This window comes from the organism of the source record quoted next, unplaced genomic scaffold (genome assembly GCF_019419815.1).
Source record: "Pyrus x bretschneideri cultivar Hongxiangsu unplaced genomic scaffold, Pyrus_bretschneideri_v1 Contig3, whole genome shotgun sequence".
In the NCBI taxonomy this organism is placed as follows: domain Eukaryota; kingdom Viridiplantae; phylum Streptophyta; class Magnoliopsida; order Rosales; family Rosaceae; genus Pyrus; species Pyrus x bretschneideri.
Genome location: NW_025999612.1, coordinates 10,722,979 through 10,736,657, shown reverse-complemented (window position 1 = coordinate 10,736,657; position 13,679 = coordinate 10,722,979). Strand labels below are relative to the sequence as shown.

The window sequence follows — 13,679 nt, the reverse complement described above, 5'->3', positions numbered from 1 at the left end:
AAGAAAAGAAAAACCACATTGGTCCATAGTATTAGCAGATACCAAAGAGGGTTTAAGTTGCAGAGATGACACCTCAGGAAAGCTTGCAAGAAAGGAAGTAATTATGTCTTGTTATACCTCATATCTTAAGCATTGTCTGAAATCTAGTGTCAACATTAGAGACATTAAAATGACTGGATATGTCATTGGAAGGAAGTAGAGGGAGAATTACCTGTAGTTATGCAGGATATAAGATAGGAAACAAATGACCTGTACCAATTGGGTTGGAAATAGTAGTTGCTGATAATGATTGTGTTTCAAATTCCTGCATATCTGAGACTTGATTTGTAGGACTAGTTGCATGATGATGAACTGCAGAAGACAATGATGATGTGTCTTTAGACTGATGCATTGAAGACATAGTATTCTCAACTAGACTTGGATGGATCATAGTGTCATTAACTGAATTTCCCACTGTCATAAGTACTGGAACAAACACTGAGACTGGTTTAGAACATGTAGTAGCAAACTGTTCTTCTTTTGATAATCTTGGAACTTTTGTAGAAGGAAACATAGTCTCTGAGATTATTGACTTGCGATTTATTGGGTTATAACAAATTACCCATTTGTATCCCATTGAATAGCCTAAAAAAATGCATATTTCAGACCTTGATTGCAGTTTATTAACATTATATGGCCTTAACTAAGGATACACAACACAACCAAAAACCTTCAATGACTTTAGATCTGACTGTTTTGTGTATAGTCTGTAGTAAGAAGACTCCATGGAAATAGACTTATATGACATTCTATTTATAAGGAATACAGAATGTGCACATGCATAATACCATAATTCAATTGGTAATTTGGCAGTGACAAGTAGAGTTATTGTTGTCTCTACTATTGCCTATGCTTCATTTCAATCAAACCATTCTGTTGTGGGGTGTATGGACATGATATCATCTGTTCCATTCCTTTTGCAACAAGGAAGGTTTTAAATGAGCGACTAGTATACTCTCCTCCTTCATCTGATTGTACACACTTTATAGGTACTCCAAACTGTGTAAGTATGAAATTATAAAATTTGAAAAACACATGAAAGAGATCTAATTTATTGCGCAATGGGAAAATCCAAGTGTATCTTGTGTATTCATCAAGAAAAGTTACATAGTATCTATATCCTTCTAAGGACTTTACATGAGATGGTCCCCAAATGTCTGTATGAACCTTTTCAAAAGGTGAAGTACATTTATCAATCCTAGAAGGAAAGGGAATTCTCGACATTTTACCCTTGATACAATAAGTACACATATTGTGCTTATCATCCACATTAACTGATATACCAAACTTGTTCAACATCACAGCTATTATTTCATTTGCAGGATGACCCATTCTTTAATGCCAGAAATTGGATTTTACCATTTATCCAAGAAAAACAAATGAATGTTGAACTGTAGACTGCACTATCTTTGAACACTTGATTACAGGAATTTGAAACAATTGCCTTGGTTTACTTTTTCCTTGGTTTACTTGCCAAGTGTCAATTGTTAATAGATGGGAGCGAACTCATATTAGGCACTCCAGCATCATCAACTGGTACAAGGAAGAGGCACGATAGCAAAGGTCAATCCATCTTAAATAGTAAAATGCAGGTAAACCAATTCTTTAAACCAAATTTGCAAACCATGCGATGTGTCACTAATAGAAAATATACACGTTAATCAATATTTAAGTAATAATTCATTTATCAACAATCACATCATATGATTTTCAAATTATAGTTTAAATAGCTGATTCTCCTAACATTAGTTGAAAATATCAATAGCTCGAAACTCTAAACATTGTAGTAGGAACAAAATTGGTTGCTTAACTTGGCAATATTTTTGCATCAACTAGCTAGGATCAGAGTGTGTGTAGTGATCTCACCACAAACTTTATCATAAAATATGACTTGCAATTAGCATATATAGCATATAAAGAAGTCATGAATCACAATGCCCGGGAGTCAGGGTCGATGTAACAGTTAGGTTTCAGTGATGACACGTGGTGCCATGTCATCTGGCTAGAACATGGTTTATTCATCACTTTGACTGGTCAACGCTTAAGACCGTTCATCACGTAGTCCTACTTTTCGCTGTTCCTCAATCTCACACACACATTACACAATATACACACATTACAGTCACACACGAAGAGGCAAAACGGAGATCACTTGAGAGATCCAAAAGATGCAAAACACAAGATGCAGGGACATTAATTATGGCGTATCTCTGGCAACTTCTTGAGTTGATTTTCTCTCTCTCTCTCATCTCCAAAACCCTATATAAATACAGACTTAGCCCAACCCTTTCTCTCATGCAATTGTCTTCAACATTACCCACATCCAATAGCTTCTATTTTTGCTCTCTCTCTCTCTCTCTCTCTCTCTCTCTCTCTCTCTCTATCTAAAATACCAGAAACATAGCTCCATAACTTGTCTTCAACACTGGTTCTCTTGCCACACTTTCTGACCCATATAAATTCCTACCCACTTGTCCCTTTGAGTTAACATCAGTTTTCTGCTCGATCTTTTATTATTTTACATTTCACATACACCTTTAACATTACCAATTCAAACACCTAGCTATGTCTAGCCGAAGGTCAAGATCTAGGCAATCAGGTGGTTCAAGAATCTCCGACGATCAGATTAATGATCTTGTTTCCAAGTTGCAACAGCTTCTTCCTGAGATTCGCAATAGTAGACGTTCTGACAAGGTATATATACATATCCATCTGTTACATTGTTTATGATTATTTTTCATACTTTGTTTTCTCTTAGGTCTTGGCTTCTCTTGCATATGAGATCACTATCGAAGGAGGAAAAATAATATAATCAAAGAAACTTCTGGGGTTTTCCTTGCTCTAGATCCAAAGAAAAGCAAAAAAGGTTAAACAAATAATGATGGTAATGAATCAAGTTTGCAATTGAAAACTAACTGAATACATATATTTTATATATATACATGGGGTCCTGTAGCCGCTATAATATTTTAGTTAGCTCCTTATCTTACTATTTGATCAAGAGATAAAGTAGAACATTTACTGCAAGCTATTGGCGGTATCCTAGTGGTGAGGTTAACTGTGCAGAATGATGGATAACAATATGTTAGGTCCATGGTTTGAAACCCTCTCGTTTAACAAAAGAAAAAGGTAGAGATTTGAGTGTGAGATCGTTTCATATATAGTTATTCTATCTATAGATAATTCTCTATAAATTCTTCTTAATGAATCACTCTTTTCTGAAGAATATATATATATATATATATATATATATATCCGGGAAAATTATATTCTTAGTAAAATTTTCAAACAAATTTTGGCTTTGGAAGTTGAAATGAGTTAACCTATACTTTAAAGTGCTAATTCAAGTCAAAAGAATGTGATATATCATGCTAATCAAAGTCATTTACATATGCACACAGGTTTCAGCATCCACAGTGCTACAGGAAACGTGCAACTACATTAGAAATTTGCACAGAGAGGTGGACGATCTAAGTGAGCGGCTGTCCGAGTTATTGGCAACAACTGACACTGCCCAAGCTGCTGTAATCAGGAGCTTACTTTCGCAGTAGAAGGAATTGATTAAGGGCACTATGATTAATTCACCAGTAGAGTATCGTCATCACCAGTTTATGTAATAGGCATCGTTGATCTGGTCCTTAGCTATCGTTCTAGGGGTTTTGTTCAGAAGGTTTATAAACTATGATGGTCTAGAGAATCCTTTTGCTAAGTTATAGTAATGTGTTATGGAGTTGATATAATAAATGGACTTGATCAGTCTTCTTATTTAGAGTCTCATCTTTTAGTTCATGTGGATATTACTTGGCATGCATGCTCCCCGTTCGTTCAACAATTAAGCTAAAAATAAGTAGCATTTGGAATCGAACTAAGTAATTGATAAAAACATAAGCTAATTCGTTTGGAATATATTCTGAAGGAAAATGATTTATGCACCATTTTTCTCCTTTTATGTATTCTGTTTATTTATTTCATTTGATTCTCCTTTACTTTATACCCAGTCAAAAAACTGAATTAAACATGTTTGTGGATGACAATCGTTTCCCTAGCTTGAACTCTTCCAGTATATGAAAAATGTTATGCAACTACGTATGCAAATTGGAAAGTAAAATTAAGGCCCGTTCTTTAATTGGAGGATGGCATGGGGTGCAACTTCTGAAGACAAGCAAAAAAGCTGCAAGAGATAAGCAAGCAACATTTGACTTTTTCTTCCGCTAACGATATCCTGGTAATGCACATAACTAGCTAGATAACATATATCTTCAGGCCATTCATGCCTGATCCAATATCCATAACTTGTTTATACATACTCATGGAACCAAAATAGCCAAGTAATTCAGAGAGAGAAAGAGAGAGAGAGAGAGGATGAGAGAGCTACAGTATTGACTTTGTATAGGTGATTAATGAAGTTTCCAACGCCTATGCACAAGCGTGGAGTTCGTGATGACGACAATTATACATTAACATATATACTTCTCATGTAATCGCAATATTATAGGGGATATCAACGCAATTTTTGACTCTCGCGTCAAAGAGAAGCTTTTGCTCGATGACAATTATAATACATCTGGTAATGATAGGTAGAACTTTTAAAACTAAATTTGCAAAACAAATTATGTGTCACCAATAGAAAATAAGCACGTTGAGTGGCTCAATATTTTACTCACTAATAACGAGCTAATTACTCAAAAGTGGTTATATAATATTATTATTTTATGTGTCATAATATATGGTTGATACCTAATGAATTTAATAGTATGATTTTAGTTATAAATAAAACAATTATACCATGCGACAGTATGATAGTAAACAAAAATTAATCAAAAAAAAAAATTCAAAATATTAATTTAACCATACATTCTTCATGGTGATCATGGGCTGGTGTGATAGTACTGTAGCTTGTAAATATCCTTTATCAATATAGAAAATATTATATTTATACCACATGATGGTATGATGGTAAAAAAAAAAATCAAAAGAAAAAAAATTCAACCATGCATTCTTCATGGTGATCATGGGCTGGTGTGATAGTACTATTAGCTTGTCAATATCCTTTATTAAGATAGATTTATGGTTCGTTAATCACGCCGGCGACTCAGGTTCAGTCCCAAACAGGTCACAACGAACATATACTGGACAAGTACAGCAAAGGTGGAAGAATTTGTTGCCATGGCCAGTTGGCCACACATGAACTTTGGCTCAGGTGTTTCACATACGTACGCTAGCTAGCTTGGTTATCCTTTCGTATGAGATAATTGGGAGTTGTGTTGGGGCTAAAATTAGGGAGAGATTTTTTTAGTATGATCGTAATATGGGATAGTATGTCACATAACACATAATTAAAGAGAAGTTTCTCAAGTGATTTTTCAATATTATAATGACATGTAACGTATTTCAATCAAACTGAAATATAAAATTAGGATGCATGAACCGTGGTGGTTTTGCGATTTGAACCCTACATGTTACATTACATATTTTATAATGACCACATTTTTTTGCCATCAATATCCATCACCGCGCAGTTCTAATGCATGATGTGCTCTGAAATATGATCCTCTAGTATGAATCTGAATTTAATATTTTATCATGTGGGCCTAGGGAAAAAAATCAAAGCACCTCAAAAATCGTTTTATATGGTACATGCCTTTTTTTTTTTTATGAGTTAGGTATCATATATGCGACATTTTTCTTATATCAGATAATGATTAGAATTGTCGTTTATAACTTTTTTTTTACTAGTAAGCTACACATTAAGTCTATCATAAACTCTAGTCAATATTATATATACTTCATCGTTATGTATACAAATCGAATCAAAACTTTTCACTTAATTACTATATACTTCAATAATAGTACCATTAAAAGACAAACTTGTATATATAATATAGTTCAAGTTGGAAAAGAGCTGCATTCATCCAAAAGAAGGAAAGAAAAAGAATTAGGGCTCTTTAGTATTGCATGACTAAATTGGGTGTGTTTGGATAAGGAGAATGAGAATGTGTTCCTGATGAACCCTTTGTTTATTACTCAAGAGGAATGAAAAGTGTTGCAGGTTCCTCCATAACTTTGGAACTGGAATGAAAAGTTTCATATCTAAACTACCCTCACATTATTTCTTGAATCACGAAAATACCCTTTTTGCTATGGACAAAAAAACAATAGAGCTGCTCTCTATCTTTTTCATTTTTTCTACCGCGCGCTGCTCTCTCTTCTTTTTTTCTTTTTTCTTTTTTTCTTTTTAATTTCTTGTCTCTCTTCTTCTATTTTACTTTTTTTTTTCTACAACCAGCTTGGTTGAATTCTATTGTGTCAATGATGTGCAAAACACGAAGAGGAGATTAACACAAGCATAAGTTTATATATAAAACATTTTTCTAGACAGTTTTCATCTAATTCGTACATACCCTGATTCTTACTTACTCCGATTCTTAGATAATAAATATACCCTAAACACTTAGAAATTAAACAGGCTAAGCAAGCTATATATGGGGTCGTATATATGGACAACCCTTTTGGTTTTAGTCAGTTTCCGTATGAGGGAAGGGGCAACCCTTTCTTGACCTAGCTATAACATATAACATGATCGCCCAATTATTATTATATCCTCCATGCATGCATGCATGTTATTTTCTTATTTGCAATAGTTGATCGATTGACCATGTGTAATAATCGTTAAGGAAACGTTAGTACACCTATTTGTGTAGCTAAATGGTTATTGAGATTGATATAACTCCTTACTTTGGTAGATTTAAAACAGATAGAAGTGGTCCCTGATATTGTCTACCGTCAATCATTTTGGTCATCCTATGAAAAATCTCAGTTAAATTAAGGATATTTTTGTCAAATCAACTCTTCTACTCGAACTAATAACAATTTAAGTGACCATATTACCTCAAATTATATTGAAAAACACCGTTATCAGCGCATTAATATGCCTTAGTTGGCTAGCTCTTGTTTGCCAAATTATTCTCAGAGTCAGAGCCAATCTTGTCCATTCTTATCATCAAATGACTTAAAAATTGTACATCAAACTGATATTGTTAATTGCGTTAAAGGCTTAGATTAAGATTGCAAAAACATAAGTTTTGTGATATGAATGTCAAAATATTGTCCAAAATGTTACATTCTCCATTTTTCAGCTTACTGTGAAAGACCTAATAATCCAACAGCTGAAAAATCGTTTTTGTTTATAAAATTGATTTCCTAAATAGTTGAGCCAAAAGCCATGAGAGATTGTAATTGGAAATCAAATCAAATCATACTGTTTGAACAATACTTATTTATTTATTGGTCACTATTTTTACGGTTTAGTGGTAGTCTCTGTTACCCTTACTTTGGTTGGCTCAAACAGTGACAAGTTGTCATACTATTAACTTGGCTCAGCCGCATTAAAACCTGGCTGAAACAACCTTTTTAACTTATATGTGAGAGGTCTAAAGTTCGAATTGTATTGATAACAAATTCGATACCTAATTATGATTGATCTATTGAATTTTATAACCCAAAAACTTTATCGTTGTTGCCATTGTGTATATATGGTCTAATGACCTAGTGGATAAAGTGTTGGACTTTCACTCATGCGTGCCGGCCGGGTGTGAAACTCCCAATTCTTCTAAATTATTGATAGTTTTGAATACTCCATCTCCCTCTTAATAATAATAAATTAAAAAAAAAAACCTTGGGCCTCAGTCTTGTTGGGCTTCTTTGTCATTTCGTATGCTTATTGGGTTGGGCATTTGAGTTTCGATCTTGTAATGTAAGCTCAAAACATAGGCCCAAAAGACCGGGGCTCCCCGCTCTATGGCTCGAAATGACGCCGTTACCTTTTACACGTCCGTTGACAAAAAGACAGTACTTCAGAAAAAAAAATATTAAAAAAATTAAAAAAATTTAAGGAGGAAGAAGAAGAATTTCAGAGCTCGTCAAACAACGAAGGAGGTTTTACAATTTCCATGCCGTAAGCTTTCTGCAAGATCATTCCTCAGGTACGATCCAAACTCTCTTGAATCCCCTTCAATTTATTCCCAGTTATTTAATTGTATTTAGTTTATGCTAATCACTGATTAATTAGTTCATCCGAATAGGAATATTCGTGATTTCATATGCAAATCCTGTTGTTTTAATTTTTATATTTAATTTTTGGGGTTTTTGGCAGATTTTTGAGGTGGATTTTGATTAGTGGTGAGAGTGAGTGAGGATGGTGTTGGTGTTGGCCTTGGGGGATTTGCACATACCCCACAGGGCACCTGATCTGCCTGCAAAATTCAAGTCCATGCTTGTTCCTGGCAAGATCCAGCACATCATCTGCACTGGAAATCTTTGTATCAAAGTATGTTTCTTTGTGTGTTTCTGTTGATTCTCATTGATTTCCTTCAATTTTGGTTATTGGGTTTCGATTAATTCCCAAAGTAATATTTGGGTTAGTTTTGCTGTGTTTTTCTCTGTTTGGCTGCCCAGAAAGTAAAATCTTGCATTTAGGAAAGGCATTCCGAATGTGGGTTATTGTTGAACTTAGTGCATGTTGCACTATAGACTTTGGATTAAGAATAATTTAAAGAAATCAATGTCAATCGGATACAATTATAGGAGATAGTGAGCATCAAACCGTGTGTTTATTTATTTTGAACGTGAAGAATTTCTTGTTACCGACTGCTTGATTGGGTAATGTCTGCATATAGCATGTTGCTATTTGGATAGAACTTTCATTTGGTTAATTTGTACATTTACTCTAACATCTATTACTTTGCCAGTTATTGCTAGTATCTCCTATGTTTTTCATCGTCTCCGCTTGGTCTTCAAGTATTGTAATTGCTCATGCAACGGCTAATAATCTACTTTTAGTTCTTGTAGCACTACTACCATATAAATAAGTTTCTTAAGGTCACATTATTTTGGTAGTACATTATTCCACTTCTCATAGTTTGCTACTAATAATTTCAGGAAGTTCATGATTACTTGAAGACTCTTTGTCCCGACTTGCATATTACTCGAGGTGAGTATGATGAAGAGACAAAGTATCCAGAGACCAAAACTCTAACAATCGGTCAGTTCAAGTTAGGGCTGTGCCATGGCCACCAGGTTGGCTTCTCCTTTATCTCTTCACATATTTTTATCTATCATTGAGCATTGCAAAACTATGTATGTTTTAATACCTCAAGACTTTGCATTTGACCTGTTACCAAGCAGATGATCATTACTTCTCCTTGCCCTGTTAAATCTCTTGTCCTCTCTACAGCAAGTCGTTTCCGGTTATTTGGATCAACTACGTATGCTGATATCAGTCCCTTACCCCCAGGACACGTTTCCTGTTATTGTATAAGCTTACGCTGTCAATGCCTTCAGCATGAAGCATATTACTCTTCTTGCGGTTTAGGAAAAAACAATGATAAGTAATACTTGAAAGGTGTTCTGTGATAATTTCGAAGAGATCAATAATAAGTTGCATTAGTTTATCTGTTTATTCTACCTAGAGAAGTTCCATCAAGAGTAGAAAAAATGTAACTTTACCTCCTGAAAATTGTTGAGTTGGTACCTCTTTTGAATAGGAATAGGTGTACTGCAACCATATCTTTTTCCTTTTGTAGCTGAAACAGTTGCTGCCTTTGTGATGAATGGAAGTAGTTCATGTGGTTATTTGGAACGAGGCTATTAGATGTAGTACTGCTTTCATGGGAGAAATTTGTGTCAAGGATTTTCCTTTCCTTTTGTATCTTCATTTTCACCGAGCAATAATTACGTTGTAACTTGATATGATGTTCTGTAGGTTATTCCATGGGGAGACCTAGATTCACTAGCCATGCTTCAGAGGCAGTTGGATGTAGATATCCTTGTGACAGGCCACACCCATCAGTTCACCGCATACAAACATGAAGGAGGTGTCGTTATAAACCCAGGGTCTGCCAGCGGCGCTTATAGCAGCATCACCTATGACGTCAACCCGAGCTTCGTCCTCATGGACATTGATGGTCTTCGTGTGGTTGTTTATGTCTACGAACTCATTGATGGAGAGGTTAAGGTTGACAAGATTGATTTCAAGAAGACAGCCGCTGCTACCCACTCCGCTCATTGAACTCGAATTTCATGTACTGCTTTGGTATTGACTTCGGATACGTGTTCTATGTTTGTAATTTCGTCAAATGGTGCAAATTCTGGTTTTATAGTGGTTGACCATAGGAATGTTTTCTATGTTGACCTTTGCAGCAAAACTTATAATTTGTTTGCTTGTATGCCAAACATCCTTGTTTATGGAAATTTTGGTACATAAACAAGATTTTAACCTCAAAATTTCTTGAATGGCAAGAAAAACAAAAGGGAACTCCAATGTTATCTCATTGTATAAATTGACATATGAAACCGTTACGAACTTTTAATCAAAAACAAAAGGGGATGAATCACTAATACTACAGTTTAGTGGTATTTTCTTCTTTTACTTGTAAGTAAGTGTCTTAGGTTCGATACGAACACTTAATAAACAATAAAGGGTGCTAATCTACTTATATACGACTTATTGTATGTTCAATCTAGTTCTAAAACCCCCAATCTGCTTATATACAACTTATTGTCTGTTGAGTTTAGTTCTAAAACCCCCAATCGACTTAAAACTCAACTACTTAAAAGGGTTCCCAACATTTTGAATGCCCCAAATTTCATCATATGTTCCCGAAACCATCCGTCATCAAATCAAACTACAAACCATTTGATGAAAACACAAAGACAATCTCCATCAAATCCATGCACAAATAATCACCACAGGCCTCGTCCACAAGCCTTCTGTAGCAAGCAAACGCGTTGCATATTTTCCTCAATTCCCCTGCTGGTCACAAACTTCACCGCCCGCTCGATCGCCAACGGAGTTAAAAATCTCGATTCGTACACCTGAAACACCACCATCCGAGGTTACTTGGCGCGGGAAACCAACCAAGAGAACCCCTTTTGGTTTGTTCCCATGTCAGAAGCAAGGGTCTGGAGGTTGACAGTTATACCCTTCAGTTTGCTATCAAGGCGTTCTGCCTTATGCCATTGGTTCTTGAAGGGAAGCAGTTACATAACCAGGTTTTGAAACTGGATTTTGGCTCTGAGATCATAATTCAGACTGCCCTGATCAATATGTAAGGTTTTTTCGGCGAGCTTGAATGTATGCGCAGCGAGTACAACAGCCTGGTCTGTAATATCCAACATGCTTTCGCAGGCATCGGTTCCCTACCAAGTTCAGCCGTTCCATGATCCAGGTGATTTCTACTCGCGCTCATGAAATCACCTGTCACCTGAGAACACAAACCAGAAGACTATTCAGGATGGTAGTGCATCTTAAAATTGAAGAAGAACAGTTGTTGGAGGACCAAGAGCAACCGCAAGTTGATGATCATGTGTTGCAGTTTGAGCGGACAAAAAGTAAAGCAACTGAGGAGTTAGAGAGGTTAAAAATCGAAGACTGCAGGAAGCAATGCTTGATATGTTTGGGAGAGATTCTGCGTGGTTCTGAAGCGATTTGCATGCCTTGCTCGCACAGCAACCAGGAGAGTTGTATAGTGAATTGAATGAGTTGGAGACGAGTAACCTCTGCGGGTTGTGCCGGTTTGAGACCGATGCCTGCTGAATCCTCATGACAAATTGTTTGTAGCTAGTTCTTAGAATTTTTTTTGTAGAATGTGATCAAACTCTTATCGGATTATTAATCGGCGGATTATGTTCTTGATGTGTATAGGAATTTCCATTACTGAGACATGTAATATTCTTTTCTTCATTCCTCTTTCTTGATCTTTTTTTTAGTACAAGTTGTTGGAGAAAAGTTTGGTATCAAATTTTCTGGCTGAGTTTTCGTAGCAGCAAATTTGGTGCATTGTGAGTACTCCTTCCCCTTATTGGATTGACGAATTCCAGGTCTTCGACTCAATCGAGTCATTAAACATAAGTTGACCGTCTAACAACATAACATGTTAAACCAATAATAATGACACAAATTTCCGCCCCGCTTAATTTATTAACTAAGACTGGTTTTTGCGAACACATCTCTTCAACTACTCGATTTCTAAAATGCTATCTCTATGCAGCTGTAAATCTGTAAAGCATAACATGATTAAGTCTCTCCGGCTTTCGTGACCTGCGGAAGGGCAATTCGGGTGATTCACAGCATCCAGAAAACCATCTCCAAGAACACCGCAGCATGTTTTTATTTTTTACACAAATCCGCCTTTAATTTCCCCCTCACTTTGTCCGACATGTTACTTGCATAGAACTGCAGCACCGGCATGTTAGTCCGCAGCTCCAATTTTCGGCCTTACAAACTATCACGCAATGCTGCTGCCTTCCTCTAACGCTTGTGATTTGTAGGGTTAACCACATAGTTAACGTCATATCCATCCGGCAGCTCATTGATCTTGCTACCGGTTTCCTGGGGCTCAAGGAATCGCGCAGGGTGTTCCTTTCACAGGGACAACTTCACCACTGGGGATGCGTTAGTCATGAACCGGTGTGACCTTGGACCCAAAAAGCTGGATCTTGTGCAAAAGGATGTCACCGCTGTTCGGACAACCAAAAGCACTTCTGACTATTTTTGACAGTACAACTTAATAGCGCTTCTTGAATTTATAATAAAATTTCACATGCTTACACGTTTAACGTAAGCGCTTACGAGCAGAAGTGCTTTATGCGTAAGAAGTCGCATACAAGACATCTTAGATTCCAAATTTAATACTAACTTTGACTCTTTTGGTTCGGTTGCTTTAGGGTTTTAATGTGGTTTTATTAAGAAAAGAAGTTACAAGATTTGAGTGGTTAAGTATGACAAGGACATAACAGTCATAACGACACTAATAGCATTGTTTTGCCTTAACTTTGAAGTCACTCCTTTCCTTAAACCACCAGGCCTCGCAAAGCCAAAGCCGAACAAAATTACTAAAAGGTACACACAGTATGTATATTACTAGTCCCCCATTAAGCTTTTCTCTAAATTTCTTCTTTCTTTGTCCCTTTAACTTCTCTCTACTTCTTGTTCATATTCTTCAAAGATGTCAAGCAACAGAGCCTTTGCCAGCTGTGAAGTGTGGCAGGAAGGAGGCGAACTCGCCGACGACAGTTCCTCGACGAAACCCGAGTTCTTGATTGATATGTATGCTCAATTTTCAAGGTACCCTCTAAGCTTCAAGGAGCAATGCCACGTTCTAACAGAGAGCAAAACATCCTGGTCTGTAATATCCAACATGCTTTCGCAGGCGTCGGTTCCCTACCAAGTTCAGCCGTCCATGATCCAGGCGATTTGTACTCGCGCTCGTGAAATCGCCCGTGATCCTGAGAACAAGAACCGGAAGACTATTCGGATGGTAGTGCATCTAACAACTGAACAAGAACAGTTGTCGGAGGACCACGACCAAACGCTTGTGCCGCGGACAAAAGGTACACCAATTGAAGAGCTAGAGAGAGTCAAAATCGAAGTCTGCGGGAAGCAGTGTGTTATATGTTTGGAAGAGATGCAGCGTGGTTGCGAATCGATTCGCATGCCATGCTCGCATGACTACCACGAGAGTTGCATAACGAATTGGCTGGAGACGAGTCACCTGTGCCCGCTTTGCCGGTTTGAGTTGCCTGCTGCATCCTTGTGACAATTTTTGCAGCTAGTTTTTAGAAAATTCTATGAAGAATAATGT

The 13,679-nt window shown here is 36.6% G+C and overlaps 3 protein-coding genes across 3 annotated transcripts; all 3 read left to right on the top strand.

The window, feature by feature from the left end:
- Positions 1-2,165: 2,165 nt before the first annotated feature.
- LOC103958742 (transcription factor PRE3) lies at positions 2,166-3,834 on the top strand. Its single transcript, XM_009371050.3, has 2 exons — positions 2,166-2,733; positions 3,441-3,834. The coding sequence occupies exons 1-2, from the start codon at positions 2,605-2,607 to the stop codon at positions 3,588-3,590; spliced, it is 279 nt and encodes a 92-aa protein (XP_009369325.1). The 5' UTR covers positions 2,166-2,604; the 3' UTR covers positions 3,591-3,834.
- A 4,025-nt stretch (positions 3,835-7,859) lies between these two features.
- On the top strand, positions 7,860-10,262 carry LOC125479591 (vacuolar protein sorting-associated protein 29). Its single transcript, XM_048589096.1, has 4 exons — positions 7,860-8,021; positions 8,192-8,365; positions 8,977-9,114; positions 9,800-10,262. Exons 2-4 carry the CDS (start codon positions 8,234-8,236, stop codon positions 10,103-10,105), a joined length of 576 nt encoding a protein of 191 aa, XP_048445053.1. The 5' UTR covers positions 7,860-8,021; positions 8,192-8,233; the 3' UTR covers positions 10,106-10,262.
- A 2,781-nt stretch (positions 10,263-13,043) lies between these two features.
- On the top strand, positions 13,044-13,634 carry LOC103958816 (E3 ubiquitin-protein ligase RNF181-like). Its single transcript, XM_009371135.2, has one exon. It carries the CDS (start codon positions 13,044-13,046, stop codon positions 13,632-13,634), a length of 591 nt encoding a protein of 196 aa, XP_009369410.1.
- Positions 13,635-13,679: the final 45 nt, after the last annotated feature.